We start from the raw sequence: 17,704 nt of genomic DNA on the forward strand, positions 1-17,704 counted from the left end.
CAATCTGTACAACTAACAGCTTATTAGAGGCTAGTTGGTGGCTAATAGCTTAAACAACTAAACATTAGTTGTTTAATGGAGTGAGGATACCCTTGAAATTGGTTGGCTTTGATAGGTATTGTAGTAGTGTTGTTTTGATCAAATAAGTGATTTTATTAATTATGCAGAGAGTTTATATTAGCATCAATATGAGGTAAGAGCCAAGGAGGCCCTATCTCCATCCAATACAAAGCAGAATCTTAAGAAATTAAGAGCATGCCGATTCACATGCTCATATCTTCAATGAGATTGCCTTCCATGCTCATATCTTCCTCATCCCGATTCACAACCAAAATAACATCAAGAGCATCTCCTTCCACTTCCAAATGCATGAAATTAACCAGTGTTGATCTAGCTTCTTTGCCGCAAGAGCCCTAGCTAATCCTAGCCATGAGGACTAGCTTGTGTGGTCTCTCTCTTGCTCCCTCTTGTGCCGCAACTACCTTCATGCTTCTCTTTGTTTTCTTTTGTTAAATTAGTTTAGTTTATTATTCATTTTATTTATCATATAATTCTTTGGTTTCTGAATTTCTTTATGAATTAGTTTAATTGTTCTTGCATGTTAAGGTTATGATGAAGTCCTTTTTTACTTTTTGTGTTTTTTTTTTTACTTTTTACTTTTTTTTTTTCGAGTTTTTCATTTTATGTTCGGGGTTCTTTCGGCGAACCAGTGTCGAAGGTTTATCAAATGTTCGATAGATATCTATCGAATGAATCTGAATTGTTCGGCAGATTACTACCGAATGAATTTGAAGTATTCAGCAGATTACTACCGAATGAATCTGAATTGTTCAACAGACCAGTGCCAAATGACCTGCGCTACCAAAAAACAACAATCCGAAAATTCACTCTTGCACTCTAAAAACCCTCACTCCAAATCATTTCAAACAGAAGAAAGAGGAATTGGGATGGATTAACCAATTGAAATTAGATAAAAAAAGCATTAGATTTACATTTAAAAAATAAAACATTAGATTTACATTTCCAATGGCTATGGTGGAGAGAGGATGCGTGACATCAATGTAATGAGACCACCAACGGCGATAATGGCGGCAATGACGGCGAGAGGTGGGGTGTCGACAGTTTTGGGTTGGGAAGTGGGGTCAGGGGTAGGGTGTGTTTTGCTTCTTGTGGTTGGAGGTGGGGTTGGGGGTTAGGTGTGTAGTTTGGATATGTTGGTGGGGTGTGTAGTGTTTGGGTTGGATGGGTGTGTAGGGAGAAATTTGGTGAGATTAATGAGGTCAGAGTATTTTGGTAATTGAGAGGGGTGTGTGTATGGAAACTTTCAAATGTAAGAGGAATATAGGGAATGTATAGTGAGAAAGGATGTGTAAAAGAAAGAAAATGGGGTGTGCAAATAGCAGCACCCTTTCTTTATGAGAGAAACATGTACTGTTAAGTGTAGTTGGTGGATAACTTATGTGTACTTGTAAGTAAGGAATTAAATTTCGATATTTTTAAGGCAGAATATTGCCGAAAATATCAGTTTTTTAGGAGTCTTGTAATTTTGGCACTCTACCGCTACCTTTTTGGCAAACTTTTGGAATTTTTTATGATAATTTTGATTTTTCGCCAAAAATCCTATATTTTTGCCAGTATATCGCGCCAGTCATGGTTGACGCACTTGGGAAAGCTTTTGTGATAATTTGGCAATGCTTTTTCATCTTAAATAGACTTAAAGTTCCATTTTTTTTTGCATAGCACTTACATCACTATAAAAATGTTCTTTTTTTATTTGGGTTAATCATTTTTAGTGTAGTCTACATAGGATCCGGATCCTCTCTTAAGCACTCTAATCTCCTAATCTTACTAACCTTTTAATTATAGAATATCACGTGTCTTTTATAACATCGTATGGTGCACACTCATTTATAGTTATAGTTATCAAATCAAAATAATTAAAAATAAGAAACATGTGTAATCCAACCACATAAAAGTAAAAAACTAAAAACAAAAACAAAAACAAAAAAACCACAAACCCAACCCTCCCTCCCTAACCTCCGACTCCTCTCTCTCTCTCTCTCTCTCTCTCTCTCTTTCTCTCTCTCTCTCTCGCTCTCTCTACTCTCCCTCTCTTCTCTGCAGATTGGAGTCCCTCCACCAAAAGCAATAATACATCATCGATTTGCAGTTTTGAATCAAGACTCCAACTCTTGATTTTATATATATATATAGGTGTTAGATTAAAGTGCTCCATATCAGTGAGGTTAAAAGTCCCCACAAATATAGTGTATTTTAATTACTAATATTTGTTGTAAAGATTGTGTAATTAATCGATAAACGATTTTGTAATCAAAAAACTGTTTTCATATGTTCTTGTGTAGTATAATATATATCTCTGTATATATATATGCACATATATAATATTTACTCAAGCGGCCATATGCTTAATTAGGAAAGCAATTGTCAAAACAAGAGGCAAGAACCTCAATTCGATTTCATGGATCAGTTTTGTCTGCAAGGCTAAGCTAATAATTGAGGACTTTCACACCTGTTTCATTCGGTCATTTTGTCTCTCTTTCAAAACTGCAAATAGATGATGTATTATTGCTTTTTGTGGAGGGACTCCGATCTGCAGACAAGAAAGGGAGAGTAGAGAGAGAGAGAGAGAAGAGATGAGAGAGAAAGAAAGGGGTTGGAGGTTGGGGTCGGAGGGAAGGCGGGTTGGGCTTGTGGTTTTTTTGTTTTTTTTTAAGTTTTTTATTTTTATGTATTTGAATTACACATGTTTTTTATTTTTAATTATTTTGATTTGATAATTATAACTTTAAATGAGTATGCTCTATAGGATGTTATAAAAGACATGTGACACTCTATAATTAAAAGGTTAATAAGGTTAGAAGATTAGAGTGCTTAGGAGAGGATCCAGATCCGTCAACATATATATATTTCATAATCACAAATGATATACAAAATTATCTACTAAAACCATTTATTTAAAACGGAGTTTTTTTTCTTTTATGTCAAGAAATAGATATATCGTTTTACTAAGTGAGATTAAGGGGATGAAAGAAGGTTGGGTAGTTTTTATGCCATATCTGCAAGGTTTGCCTCTTCTATTAGCAAAAGAGCTTCATGATTCTTTTTCTAAAAAAGGTGTGATGAAAATTTATATGTTGCACCTTTATTGTCACAATATTATGTTGGTGTTGCCTGAATTAGTGGAAGTATTTTGTTTCAGAAATCTCCCCTTCATGACTTTGATACTCTGATTGTATTAAAAATCTGGCGAAAATTTGTCTACAAATGCCATGATCGCAAGTCCTTGCAGGGACCCTACACTAAAGTTTCAAGGGTATGATTCTTTTCTTTTTTTTTTTTCCCCGAAGAAATGAAACTATAGCAGAACACCTCTGTTAACCAAAACCTGAATATCCTGAACACCCCGTGTTAACCCAGGGTATGAAATTTATAACTTGGGTTAAGGCCTTTTTCCCATATATTTGGGTAGATGTATTTGGGTATTTGAAGTTTGATTAGCAAAAATGGAAAAGAAATGGAAAAAGGACAGTAAAAAGATAATCTTCATAAATAAGGGTTGATTTTATGAATTTTTGTGTTTTGTGTTGCTACTGTTTAACAATGACTATAATTGTCATTGTTAGATAATAGCAATTCTCCTAGCGCAAAAAAAAAAAAAAAAAAAAAAAAAAAAAGGGCGCTGGGCACCATGCCCTACACATTTTTTCATATAATTTCATTAAAGTGGTCTTTATTGGAATTTGATTTTTGATAATAGACCTTAAAAAAAGTCTAATTTCTGAAATGGATTAAAAAAAAAAAACCATTTTCCTAAGAGAAAGTGCCCACCTAGGCACTAGCAGGCACAACTGCACAATAGACCGATGGTGCAGGAAGCAGCGGATAATTACTCAGAAGGAGAGCAATCGCGCGCAACTATGCGTGTACGAAATGGCTAAAATTGAGCAAGACACGAATCATGTTTATTCAGAAGAAGCCAAACCAAAAGTCACCGAAACTATGCAAAATCTACAAGACTAGAAAACCACATTGCATTTCCTTTCGTTCCAACTAGTCCACAGGCCACACTGATTAACCAAACCATTACCATTTACCATGTCCCTCGCTTTCAGGCTCAGTCCCTTCACTTCACCTCCACAAATCCAGTACCCAAGGATTTCTCTCAGACCCAAAACACTCACACATTTTTCACCACCAAAGTTCACAAATTTACCAACAATCACAGCTGTTCTAGAAAATTCTGGAAGTTTACCTGTGTCTCCTGCAAAACCCAGATGGGAAAACCTGCTGTCCACCGCAGCAAGCTTGTACCCTCTCTATGTGACTGTTGGTGGGGTTGTTGCTTGCCTCAAACCCTCCGCTTTTGCATGGTTTGTGGACAGAGGTCCGGCTTCATATAGCTTGTCTCTTGGGTTGATAATGTTGGCAATGGGTCTCACTTTGGAGTTCAAGGACATGCTTGGTTTGTTCAGGCAGAGGCCTCTCTCAGTAAGTCTTGAACACATTTGCATTGTAATTTGGGGATTCTTGGTGGATTTGAAAATGGGTATATATTATTGGAGGAAGTTACATATGTGCTTGTGGTAAGATTAGTAGCTTTGCTATTGCTATAGCTTGTTTGTACTTGATTTGCCTTTTGGCATTTTCCATTTGGAGGATCTTTCTTTTTTCTTAAAAAAAAAAAAAAAATTTAATATCAGCAGTACAGTTCATGAGCTTATATTACAAAACTATGTTAATTCAATTTGACTTTTCCCTCTTTGTAATTCATGGTTTAACATAATCAATTCAATGTGAGTTCTGTCTTGAACTGATAATTACTTTTATTATATGGTTCTGAGTCTTCTGACAATATTGGTCTTTATTGTTGTTAAATAAATTATTAGTTTCTAATGAAGAAAGCATAACTCTATCTTGCTCCACAAATAGCTGCTAATATGAATGTGTGCTCCTGTTAATAGTTTCTTATTTTTGACTTTTGTTCAGATATTATTTGGATGTGTTGCTCAGTACACTATTATGCCCATATTTGCAATGATTGTTAGCAAAATATTGAGACTTCCACCGTCTCTTTCAGTTGGTTTAATATTGCTTGGCTGTTGCCCTGGAGGTACTGCCTCCAATGTGGTAAGTTTTGTTTAGTATTACATTGTTTCTTTCTTCAGCTTACGTACATACCGAACTCCTATAGAAGCACATTTTGTGAAGTTCTTAATGTCCTAATTGAGAATGGCATGCCTCTGTTAGTAATTTTCTAATGCAATCTAGTTAGTCAGTGATGATTTCTCTTGTTTTCAAGCAGAATATTAAAGTCTTTGATTGCATTTAATAGATTTACTTTCACTATGATTATTTAAGAGGCTTTCTAGTAAGATAAAATTTTCTAGCATTTAATATCTCTTTATGAGGGCACTGAACTTGTTTATTTGCCCCTTCATATGTTCCTGAACTTAAGCACTTATATAATCAATCTAAGTCAATTACTCAAGCACATTTAGGACTCTTAAAGCCAAAAAATTTATAAATTGTTTATGTTTTGAGAGAGTTAATACCTCTTACACCAAAATATGCTCAATTATCTGAGTTGTTCATGCGATATCTATACATATTCTATGAATGTTATAAATTATATTTTTTGGATTTGATGAATAAAAATCTCCTGCAAGTAGAAGTAGAGGTACAAGAAAAAATGTATTTTGAATCACAAAGAATCTGTTAAATTCAATTCTTCATTCCTTATTTCCTGTTTATTTTTTCTACCTTGGGCATCCTTAAGATACCATTTTGTTTCTCACCATGGATACTGGTATGTATTCTTACCATTTTTGTTCACGATGTCAAACAGAATGACATCATTTTTCGTTGATATAGTCTCTGAAGTCCCATTTTGTATAGTCAAATTTTTAGGCTGACCCTATTCCTGATTTATTCTCCACTCTTTCTATTTCTAACATAATAAGTTTTGTTCTAATTCAAATGTTTTTGTATCGCCCACTGTGTTGGGTGGTGCGGCTCAATTAAGAGAAACATAGTTTTTTTTATTGGGGTAACTTGCTGATGCAGGACAGAAGCATAGGCTGTTGTCCAGCTATAGTAATAGGACAAAAACCATAGTAGAAAGGAAAATCCAGCAATAACAGTAGAAAAGAGCAAGAATAAAGCTATAGAATCAAAGTTGGAACGTAGATAGATGAGTTCTAGGGTTTAGGAACCCAAAAGAAGCTCTCAAATCAGAAATCTCTGAATAACATTATGCCAAAACTATCTATTACAACCTAAGCCTTAAGCTTATATAGGGAAAACATAAACCTAAGATAACTAGGAAAAGCATAAACCTAAACTAACTAGAAAAACATAAAGTAAAATTACCTTAAATGACCTAATGAAATAAGGAAACTAGACTCTAAATCCAACTAGGAAATAAAAATTAAAAAGCTACTAAAAAAAAATAATAAGTCTTGGAACCCTAGGAGATGCTCCTGCATCAACTCCACCGGGTTGGGAAAAACTCGACTCCGGCGAGTAAGTCTTCACAACTTCTGCAGATAATCTAGATAAACTCTTCTTGAACTTATAGTCTTGAAATTGATTTCTTCCTTTCCAAACAAAGAGATATTTGGAATATTTAATCCTTCTTGAACAGTTAGCTTTATTGTCCATGATCAATCTTGCAGCGCATAATTTCTTCACATTAATGTTCATCTGATTTACAAAATCAATCAGGTTCTTTGCAATCTTGAAGTTCATCGCATCAACTCCAATAAAATCAACATATTCAAAAGTAATATCTTCTGTAAGGCCTTGTGACATCAAAGTTATGGGATCTTCAACAATATCTTCAAGAATTTCTTGTACCATCTTATCTTCTAATTTGTATTGATCCTTTTCCTTGAATCCAACTTTTTCTCTACTCTCACCAAATTTTTTGACAAAAGTTTTCTCAATCCCCAAACAAAAATCATAACAAATTTCACAATTGTCTTTTAGACAACTATCAAATATTGGAGGAAGATCTAAATTCAAGAAACTATTATCTTTCAAGTCATCCAAAATTTCAACAAATGGACTATCCGACTCATGAGAATCACCATAGACCTTATCACCATTTTCAGATTCAACGCCATCATAAGCGGAACCTGGATAATCAGAACCGACCACTTCTTCCACAAAACTTTCATCCTCAAGACTACCTTCCGGTATGTCCGAGGGGTTGCGTCCGCCTTCCGGAATCTCCATATAGGCTTTCGCACGTTCCTGTTGTCGGAGCGTTTCCACCGCTCTTGACAGATCTTCGATCATGCGCCACATCTCTGCCATCTCTGTTTGTAGAGCTTGGTTTCCTTGTCCCCGGCCTCTACCACGTCCAGCCAATAGTGCAGAACTAGGGTTTGCAACCAGGGTTTGCTCTGATACCAATTGATGCAAGACAGGAGCAAAGGCTGCTGTCCAGCTGTAGTTTTAGGGCAAAAAACCACTGTAGAGAATACTTCCAGCAACAAACAATAGGAAGAGAAGAGAATAAAGCTATATAATCAAAGTTGGAACGTAGATAGATGAGTTCTAGGGTTTAGGAACCCAAAAGAAGCTCTCAAATCAGAAATCTCTGAATAACATTATGCCAAAACTATCTATTACAACCTAAGCCTTAAGCTTATATAGGGAAAACATAAACCTAAGATAACTAGGAAAAGCATAAACCTAAACTAACTAGGAAAACATAAAGTAAAATTACCTTAAATGACCTAATGAAATAAGGAAACTAGACTCTAAATCCAACTAGGAAATAAAAATTAAAAAAGCTACTAAAAAAAAATAATAAGTCTTGGAACCCTAGGAGATGCTCCTGCATCAACTCCTTTAAATTGTTTCCTTGTTATAATTGTTTTTGTTCCAATTTGAATTTGGTTTCCTTTTCCTTGCAATTCTAGGTTTGGTTTCTACACACCAATTGAGAGAGAATTTAGAGTGGCTCTTTTAGAGAGCTTAGAGTTTAGGGTTTTGCAAGTTTGAGATTGGTGGTATTGGGGAATTATCTATTGAGAATTGGGTTTGAGAGGAGAGAGATGATTTGACAGTTTGGAAGGCGCTATTACCTCTTCATATTGTAATTTTTTTTCTTTTTTAAATGGAACCATCACCAACACCTGTGGACATAGCCCAATCTTGGGTGAACCACGTAAAATCTCGTGTTTCTTTATTGTGCTTGCTTGTTTAAGAGTATTAAGAGTTTTCTTTCGCTCGTTAAGTGCTAGGGAATTCGGAATGTCAACCCCAATTTCTTAGCACACTGATTGTCACAACATCCTAGCCTCGGCTATGCAGCCTATATATGCTTGATTTATGAGATTTAGCTATATCATATGCTTTGTGGTATGAGTATGACTGCATGTAAATGTATATTAAAAATAATTTCACATTTTGATAGGTAGTGTAGCATACCATGCCAGGTGACAGAATTAGGTTAAGTTTCTACACTTGCCTAAATTCTTTTCTAAATTAGTTTTGTCCGTTAATTATCATGTCTTCCCTTCTCCCCCTCCTTCCTTTTTTTCCGAATGACAAAATTTTGAAAATTATGCTTCTTTGTGGTTACTTACTGTATAATCCTCATTAGTAGAAAAAGAAATCAATCCTTGAACAAAACCTTTGTGTTGTTCAATTGTCTTTAATAGCCAAGGGATATCAAACTGGAAATGCAGTTTTACCAAAAGAAACTTCATCTTTTTTTTCTTTTTCTTTTTTTAATATGAACTTGAAATTAGATGCGAATATAGTGTAGCTTTGAACACAATGGCTTAATATTTTTTAATTTTGAGATATCCCATTCACTGCTTTTTGTGAAGTAGTTTTTCAGGTGACCTTAATTGCGCAAGGGGATGTTCCTCTGTCTATTGTAATGACAGTATGCACAACTCTTGGGGCAGTAGTCCTGACTCCTCTCCTAACAAAGATACTGGCTGGAACTTACGTTCCGGTGGATGCTGCCAAACTTTCAATCAGTACCTTGCAGGTTAAAATAATTTATAATAAACTTTAGTAATATTATATTAACCATCATCCAAGGCTTATGGTCTCTATTCTGTCTTCTACAGGTTGTTGTTGCTCCAGTTTTGTTAGGTTCTTATATGCAGAGTGCATTTCCTGCAGTGGTGAAGATTGTGACACCTTTTGCACCACTTTTCGCTGTTCTAGCTGCATCACTGCTTGCATGCAGGTTTATTTGTTTTATATATATATGACTGTCTTAGTTACGGTTCCTTCCAAATGCTCTCTCTCTCTCCCCCCCCCCCCCTCTCTCTCTCTCTCTCTCTCTCTCTTTTATAGTAGATTTTTGTTTTGTGTACCAGTGTATTCTCAGAAAATGTTGTCCGTCTCAAAGCCTCAATGGTTGGTGTATCATTGACGGCTGATCTATCTCCAATTGCTCGAGCTCAGACAATGTTATCTGGAGAGCTACGAGGAGTTATACTTTCTGTGCTGTTATTACATACTGCTGGTTTCTTTGTGGGGTAAGTGTTGCCTTTTACTGTTGTCGGTGACTTTAATTATTAGTGTGTCCTTTGTGGGAAAATCTGAATGTAGCGTATATCTTTGTTAACTCTGTAAAGATTAACTCTAATTTGGCTCAATAATTCTAAAAAGTTATGTTCCTGGCCTAGTAATAATGTATTGTACGGTAGCTCTTTGTTTCAGCTTCTTGTCAAGTTTGATATATAGAGTAAAACATACTTTGGATAACAAACTTTTCCAGATTTGTACACAACATTTAGAAAATCTATAGCTTTTTGTCATCGTGACTTCATAGTAATTAAAGCCGTTGTAGTTGAATTATTCAAACAAAATGTATATTATTGATCTTCTTTGTCTATATGGATTCTTAATTTTTACAAAAAAATGAAGGCTAGTTTTGTATGGTAGCTCTTTGATTCAGCTTCCTGTCAAGTTTGATATATAGAGTAAAACGTACTTTGGAAAAACAAATTATTCATGATTTTGTACACCACATTTAGAAAATCTATAGCTTTTTCATTGTGACTTCATAGCAATTAAATCTTTTATAGTTTGAATTATTTAAACATAATGTATATTATTGATCTTCTTTGTCTATATGGATTCTTAATTTTATACGAAAATGTGAAGGCTAGTTTTGTATATGAAACACTGTCAGTAGAATTTGCAATCATGTAAATATTGTTTTTGTTGCGGTGCTGGACCTGCTTGTTTGGTTTGCTTTGGAGTCTTTCTGGTGAAAGTGTGCTTAATTTGCAGGTATATATCAGCAGCTGTTTGCGGGTTTAGAGAACCGCAACGACGAGCAATATCAATTGAGGTATTAATTAATTATAATTAAGCTTATAATATGATCAAGCTCTCTGTTGAATTCTTGTGTTCAAGTTCTGTTTCAGGCTTTCAGCTATGTTCAAATTGGTAATAATGTTATAAAATTTTGATGCCAAACTTTCAATTTTACATAAGAAACACAATTTCATTTAAAGAAGAAAAAATTTACAACACTCTTTAACCCCTGACAGATCTTCTTTAAAGACAACATCTATGTTTAGAAAAACAAAATTCAAGAGTTACATGACAACAGCATTCCAATCAGAATAGATTGCATGAAAAGACCAATCCCTAAATTCAGAGGAAACCAAAGCCCTCAACGATGTCCAGAATTGAACTCTATCCCACAAATGGTCCCCCTCTTCCCCCCTTCATCAATAATCATTCTATTCCTCTCCCGCTTCTTTATCATTCAAATTTCTTCAGAAACCAAAATTCCAAGAAAAAAGGAATTAGAAAGAGTGATTCAAACACAGTTAGCAATAGAAGCGTTGTGAGATTGTGTTAATCTATATAATCGAGGAAAAAGAGAATAAAATTTTGTTTCCCCTACCCAACTCTCTTCACAAAACCTCAACCTTACCCATTCCCCACCCCAAACTTGCAAAAAGAAGTAAAAAGAGGTTAGGCCTTGATAGATGTCTTTCCAAGGGCACCGACTTGAACCTCACCACCTCCCATATTACCAAATGAGTTCAACATGGTTCAAACTTCAGTGTCAGTCTTTAATTCTAGAAGATCTTCACTGTGTTGTACTCGGAATGAAATGCCGAAATTTTCATCAAATTATGGAATCTTGCTAGGGCTGGTATAGCACTCTCACACGTGCTACACATGCGTGAACTTGATTATTATTATTATTATTTATTTTACATGCACGGTTGTGACTAGTGGAGGTGTAGGTTAAATTGCTTAGAACTTTTTGTCAGGGAATAAAATTTTTCTGTTTAGAAGGGGTTGAGATATAAAAAGGGAGATAATTTGTTGGATCAAGCTAGAGAAGTGTGAACCCAAATCCACCTGTTGCCTTAATTTACATGCTTGATGCTTGCAGGTCGGTATGCAAAATTCTTCATTAGGTGTTGTTTTGGCCACTTCTCATTTCATCTCGCCAATGGTTGCATTACCCCCAGCACTGTCTGCTGTGATTATGAATATCATGGGCAGCAGTCTGGGTTTCTTTTGGAGATACGTAGATCCTTCTGACTCCAAGAACACCCTTACTGCAGTTGACGTTAATGACAGTAAAAGCCCTTAAGTTTCCTAGGCATAATTATGGAGTTCTGGTCTTTTGTTTTGTTTTGTTTGTTTGTTTTTTTTTTTTTTTTTGTGTGTGTGTCTGATATTGTACTTATAATAAGTCTTTATTTACCTTTTTCTAATAAAAAATAATGTCGTATCAGTAAAAAAATAATTTTATATGGATCATCGTTATTGGCCCCCTTCCTAATAGAGGTGGAGTTCACATATAGAATCTACTTAAATGGGTCTCACCTAAAGGTGGTCAGTGGTCAGGAAAAATGGTCTAAATAGCATTTACTCTACCAAGAATATAAATAGGAGATTATCTGCACAAGGTTGGTGGTCTGCTTTTCATGTAAAACTCGCACATTGTTTGTTTGGCCTTATGCTCTTGGGCCTATATAGCCTTGTGGCCCCTTCAGATATTTTGGGTTCAAACATTATGTTAATTATTGTGGCCTAAGTGATTCCTTTTCGTCATTGTAGTTTGGCCTTATTTTACTTTGCTGCTTTAGTTTTAATTTCAACTAATTTTATAACACCTACAAAGGCTACAATTGAAGAACAATTGATTTTGCATTAAATAGTAGATGGAAAGATGGTATGGGTTATGTGTGCGAGGACAAATTTGTCATTTTGTGAACTGTCTCAATACCCCTATTATTCATTTGATGAAAATTTGATCTCGAAGGCATGTCCAACGCAACCTTCTTGTGTTCGACCAAAAAAAAAAAAAAAACGCAACCTTCTTGTGTACCAATTTGACGGAAAAAAGGATTTAACGACATGAGAAAAATTTGTATGTAATGGGTGTATACACTTATCTTTTCACATGTCTGTATATGCTAGTCACGTGATCATTAATTGTGAGAGAGTAGGTATATACATTTGTTACATGCAAGTTTTTTTTTCTAAAAATAGTGAAATAAGAACCAAATTAAAAGGTGAAGATGGTAATTTAACCTTAATTATTCTAAAATTACTGTAACAAGTTATTATAAATGACATGCTTTGCAATACCCGGCATGAGTTTTTTGTGCATTGTCTAAGTATTACATTTGTTGTTTCCTTTTAACTAATATAAGCTAACAAACATTAATACTTGTAGTTGTTTCTTAGTCTATTCCAAGGTGTCATTGTCATTGCCTTTTTTATGAGACATGAAAAACACGACTGTACAACACAATACACGTGCATGTAATTATTTGTAAAAAATTTGCTGGAATGTTTGTTTTTTCCTTTTTATTTCTCACGGATGGTGACAGTTGACAAAGAGTTCTAACATCATTCGATTCCAATAGCAAGCTTTGTAGCCACTAATGACAACACGATTGCTGCCATCACCAGCAAATGCATCAAGTTTGTGTGTTTTGGAGCTTCATCATTTATAAATTAATGGTATTGAAAAACTAAAGGTGCATATTTATAAATATTTCCACCATTTTCTTTTAACCATACTATTGTGTTTTTTTCGACACGCTCTTGTACAGTGATAGATTTAAAAAAAAAAAAATCATAAGCGCAAAAATGTACAAGTTGTTTACGTTAATCTCTTTTTAGGCGCACTTCAATATCGAACTCTTCACTTTAAGAAAAATATAAATGGATAAATTGAATTGTTAGAATAAATTATAGAAAAATTGCTGTTGATTGGGAGCAATAGAACCCACTCATGCTCTTGCAAATGCAGAACCATGTACATAAACAGAATGGATTTGCATATATCATGAGGGCAAATTTGGATTTTAAATATATAATTTTTGTGTCGGTCGCTGCTCTCTTGGTTGCATGTAAAAGCATGCACTTAAGCTAATATTGAGATGAGATCCATATAATATATCCATACATGTATATGAGTTAAATTTGATTTTGGGTGCAACGAAACCCTAGCCTGCTTCAATTACAATATTACCGACAAATCAATTCTCCCCAGGCGTTATTCCCAATCACCAAAACATCTCTCTCTCTCTCTCTCTCTATATGTATATATATATATATTTCATACTCCAACTGAGCTTGGGTGCACACTGAGAAAACTGGCCAAACCTTTGTTCAGGTACACATGAAGATCTACTTCTATTTTCAACATATATATATATACTCCATATATTACAACACAACTTTAACAAAACACAGGCACACACACATGCATGCATAACATTGTTATCCTTATATATCCATATCACTAGTTGAGAATGAGATGCAGTTCAGCAACATAACAATATCATGCATATGTGAATTATTGTTTATGTTATCATGAAACTGGATCATTGATTATGTTAATTCGTACATGAATATGACATTTAGATGCACAGTTTAGCATGATAACATAATCCTAGTGTAACTTAGTCCCAAACATGCATCTACATCATATACTAGTTGGGCATGGTTATATATAAATTGGAATCTTCTTTTGTTTTTGTTTTTCATTTTGTATATATAATTAATTAAGCAGTACCTTATTAATTATAAATATATGGGGTCAATTTTCTGTAATTTTGTTATTATTTTCTCTCATATATCATGTCTTGCAGCACTCCTAACTAAGGATCAGTACGTGATGATGAAGAGTGCAAAAACCCATAACTCATCTGATGCAGAACTGATCTCTACACATCATAATAACAAAACTGATGCAATATTAATATCCAATTCTACTGGTCGATCATGAAAAAGTTGCAAGTACCCCAAATGACCAGCAGCAGCAAATCAGAAATAGCAGCTTAAAATCAACAAATATTGATGAAAATAATATGTCTCAGAGTGTTTGGTTGTTGAGAAAGTATCTTACAAGAAGTCAAAATAACATGGAAGCTGAATCTGAATTATTCATCAAACGGTGTTCATCAGTACCCCGCCCTTTGCTACCACACAACTTTCCTGGTAATAATAATTTTCTAAGACGCCCGTCTTTGCTAGAGCAAAAGTTGCTTCCGGGATTGCGGTATGTGCTATTTTTATTTTTTATATTCTTCAGTGTATAATTATATATCATCTCTTTGACCTGTTAAATTATTTTTTTATTTACATTTTCAATTAACTTTTTCTGTATATATATGCATGTAAAGATGTGGTGATGAAGTTCATCCAACTTTATCCAAGGACAAGAGGTCGACAACAGAACAACTCCCAATATTTTACGATGGGATTATCAATGTCTATAACAATATACCTGTTGATAAGGTGAAGAATAATTTGTATATATATATATTCAGAATAAATGCAAAAATTCTAAATTTTATTTAATATATATCTATTTAAACAAAATGAGATATTTTAATAGTTTTGAATTTGTGTAATTTTTTAAATCGATGATGTTTGAATAGAGACCCAAAAATCATTAAAATACAATATAAAGTGAGCCTCACGAAATATCTTTAAAATAAAATTATTTGAGGATTCTTTAACAGATCCTCATGCTTAACATTTGTCGTGAATAATTTTCTCTTATTTAGATAATTTAATTAGTATGTTATGATATTAATATGGTAATTTGATTGAATTAAGTCGGTCTTAAGTGAAGTTATTATAATATTTTGAATGTACGTTGACTTTAGAGACAGTTCCCGATCAACACTTTTAACACATTTTGGCTTAATCAGATCACAACATTGTCCCATTGTAGGCTCAAGCGATTATGCGTGTTGCCAGTGAAAGCTCATCGTCAAAACCTGTAGTTGCAGAAAGGTTGAAAACAGATGTGAGAACACCACCTTTAAGACCTAAATTACTATCAGCTTCCAAGTTAAGAGCAGGTATAAATATATATAGTTCCTTTACAGCATGGTTTATCAAATAAATGAATAGTATTAAGGTTCATTAATTGATGAATAAGTCTAAATAAGAGATCGAGATCATGTACAAAATAGTTCAAGTCATCAAAATTAATTGAACTCGGTCATGTTTTAAGTAGCCGTATGAATTCTTTTTAGGTCACTTCACTATTAATTGATGCATGTTACAGGAGATCGACCTAAAAAAATTAAAAAAACCTCATGTTTAAACGCTCACAATAAACGTTCCAAGTTTTATGTAATTGTTAGCAATGACATGCATGATGTCACTAAGTACAATAACAATCATATTTTTGCAATTTTTGTTTTTTTCGACTTGTGTGTACATATTAATTTATTTTTTATATATTAGTTTATTAATATTCCATAAATAACATACAACAAAGTCATTTACATAACTATATATTATTTTGACGTAATTGCCAAATGTCATTTATCGATGCATGTTGGCTTCTAACTTTAATCATTACATTTTTCAGGCATTCCAATGGCAAGGCAATATTCATTGCAATGTTTTCTTGAAAAGCGTCGTGGAAGGCAAACTACAATTCATTTGGATGCAAAGATTTCAAATAAGGAATGTGAAAATGAGTTTTTAATGTAAAATTCTTATAAATCAATCTTATAAAACTGTAGCGAAAAAATATAATGAAAAATAAAAATGGATGAAAATATTCGTACATGCCAGAAAATCATGTATATTTTAATATACAGTTACACTAGCTAATACAGTATTAGAAAAATCATATTTTCTTTTTCTTTTTCTTTTTCTTTTTTCACAGTCATAAATATTTAACTTTACCTAGCTAACTAATTTTCCTTAGCCTTTACATATGAATTGTATTTTTGTAGGATCGTCAACAAACCTCCTTATGCCCTAATTCGTTGTAAAAAGCATGAGGACAATGAGGCAACCATCGACAACGGGTCAAATGAAAGTCATATAGTTTCTCTATCAACTTTCCCTTCACGTTTAGGGTACCTTTCTCCTATGTACCTCGACTAATAATCGAGGTCGTTAATAAAATGATCGATATTAGGGTATAATTTAGGTACCTATAATCATATGTAAATACTAATTTATTCCCTAGCCAAACCTAAAGTCACATGCAGCTAAAAGAAGGGCAAATGACTAATTTGGCCACTGTTTGGTCCTGTGGTTATGTTATTTTATTTCGATTAAGTCTATGTAGTTTATTTTTTGTTACAATCAAATCCAAAATTAAAATTCCGCCAAAATTTTAGATGAAATTTTCGCATGGAGATCACTGTTATATACATATATGCTTGAGTATGATGTTCTGTTTGAAATTGCCTATCACTTGAATGTGAGTTTGCATCCATATCATTGCGTCTCTTGAGAATCAACAAGAGGGTTGAGATCGACATGGAGAGCTTCTGAGACCAGCGGCTATAGTCGTCGGCTTCAAGCTTAGGATAACTAGAAGGTTGTCGTGAGTGTCCTGCCACCGAGAGCCTGTGAGTGAGTACAGCTTGTACCTAGGGCTGCCCTTTGGTTTGGTTTTTACCGAACCGATCGACTACCGACCGAATTTTTTTGGTTTGGTATACCGATTTTCACAATTCGAAAATCGAAAATCCGAAACCGAAAAATATCCGAAAAAAGTTGGTTTGGTTTTGGTAAAAACCGAAAAAAGTTGGTAAACCGACCGATTACCGAAAATTATTACTAAAAGAAACCGAATCGATTATTACTGAAAAAACTGAAACAATTACCGAAATTTAGTTATATATGCTTATATAATACTATTATGTTAGTGGTATAATAAATATTAAACTACTAATATCTTAAACAACTATAAAAATATATAATTGTATAATGTTATCATATTAATATTATCAAAAGTGTGAGTTAAGATATAGAATCATTTTCTAGTAAAGTAAATGTTATTATTTTTAGGAAAATAAAAATCTCATCTTTAGATAAGTAATGCATATATATATATATATATACACTCATATTTATTGGTATATATACGTACATACTAAATTAATAGGATATGTACTAATACATATTATTAAACTAATTATACTAGTATATATTATTACTTGGGTAAAATACTAGTACTATAATAAACTACTAATATTTCTCGTGCAAATATATATTCATCAAACATTATATTTTATGTATCATATTTTATTAAATTTTAATTTATATTAGTATATAATAATTAGTATTATTATAATTAAACTGAAAATGAACTGAAGATATACCGAAGTAAATCGAAAATGAACCGAGGATATACCGAAGTAAATCGAAAATAAACCAAAAATATCCGATACCA

General features: G+C 33.6%; 1 protein-coding gene and 1 pseudogene across 3 annotated transcripts; both read left to right on the forward strand.

Annotated features, from left to right (window-relative positions):
- The first annotated feature begins 4,008 nt into the window (after window positions 1-4,008).
- Window positions 4,009-12,105, forward strand: LOC147279833 (uncharacterized). 2 transcript variants are annotated; one of them, XM_086251364.1, is made up of 7 exons: window positions 4,009-4,509; window positions 5,008-5,148; window positions 8,876-9,031; window positions 9,153-9,235; window positions 9,369-9,530; window positions 10,291-10,351; window positions 11,417-12,105. In XM_086251364.1, exons 1-7 carry the CDS (start codon window positions 4,117-4,119, stop codon window positions 11,618-11,620), a joined length of 1,200 nt encoding a protein of 399 aa, XP_086107490.1. In that variant the 5' UTR covers window positions 4,009-4,116; the 3' UTR covers window positions 11,621-12,105. The 2 variants fall into 2 exon arrangements, with proteins under 2 accessions (XP_086107490.1, XP_086107489.1); XM_086251363.1 differs by having other exon boundaries at window positions 9,114-9,235; window positions 11,417-12,103.
- A 2,059-nt stretch (window positions 12,106-14,164) lies between these two features.
- LOC147279834 (protein TIFY 10b-like) lies at window positions 14,165-16,403 on the forward strand (annotated as a pseudogene). The gene is made up of 4 exons (XR_015123508.1): window positions 14,165-14,548; window positions 14,673-14,787; window positions 15,230-15,359; window positions 15,878-16,403. The product of XR_015123508.1 is annotated as a protein TIFY 10b-like (transcript).
- The last annotated feature ends 1,301 nt before the right edge of the window (window positions 16,404-17,704 follow it).

This window comes from Dryas octopetala, chromosome 7 (genome assembly GCF_963921425.1).
Source record: "Dryas octopetala chromosome 7, drDryOcto1.1, whole genome shotgun sequence".
NCBI classification, from domain to species: Eukaryota; Viridiplantae; Streptophyta; class Magnoliopsida; order Rosales; family Rosaceae; genus Dryas; species Dryas octopetala.

Bases quoted from the DNA above. Each gene is read 5' to 3' on its own strand.
- LOC147279833 (XM_086251363.1), top strand. From the start codon at position 4,117: ATGTCCCTCGCTTTCAGGCTCAGTCCCTTCACTTCACCTCCACAAATC. The intron at 4,510-5,007 runs GTAAGTCTTGAA...ACTTTTGTTCAG, and splicing joins TCAGGCAGAGGCCTCTCTCA to ATATTATTTGGATGTGTTGC. The intron at 9,032-9,113 runs GTTAAAATAATT...TGTCTTCTACAG, and splicing joins TTTCAATCAGTACCTTGCAG to GTTGTTGTTGCTCCAGTTTT.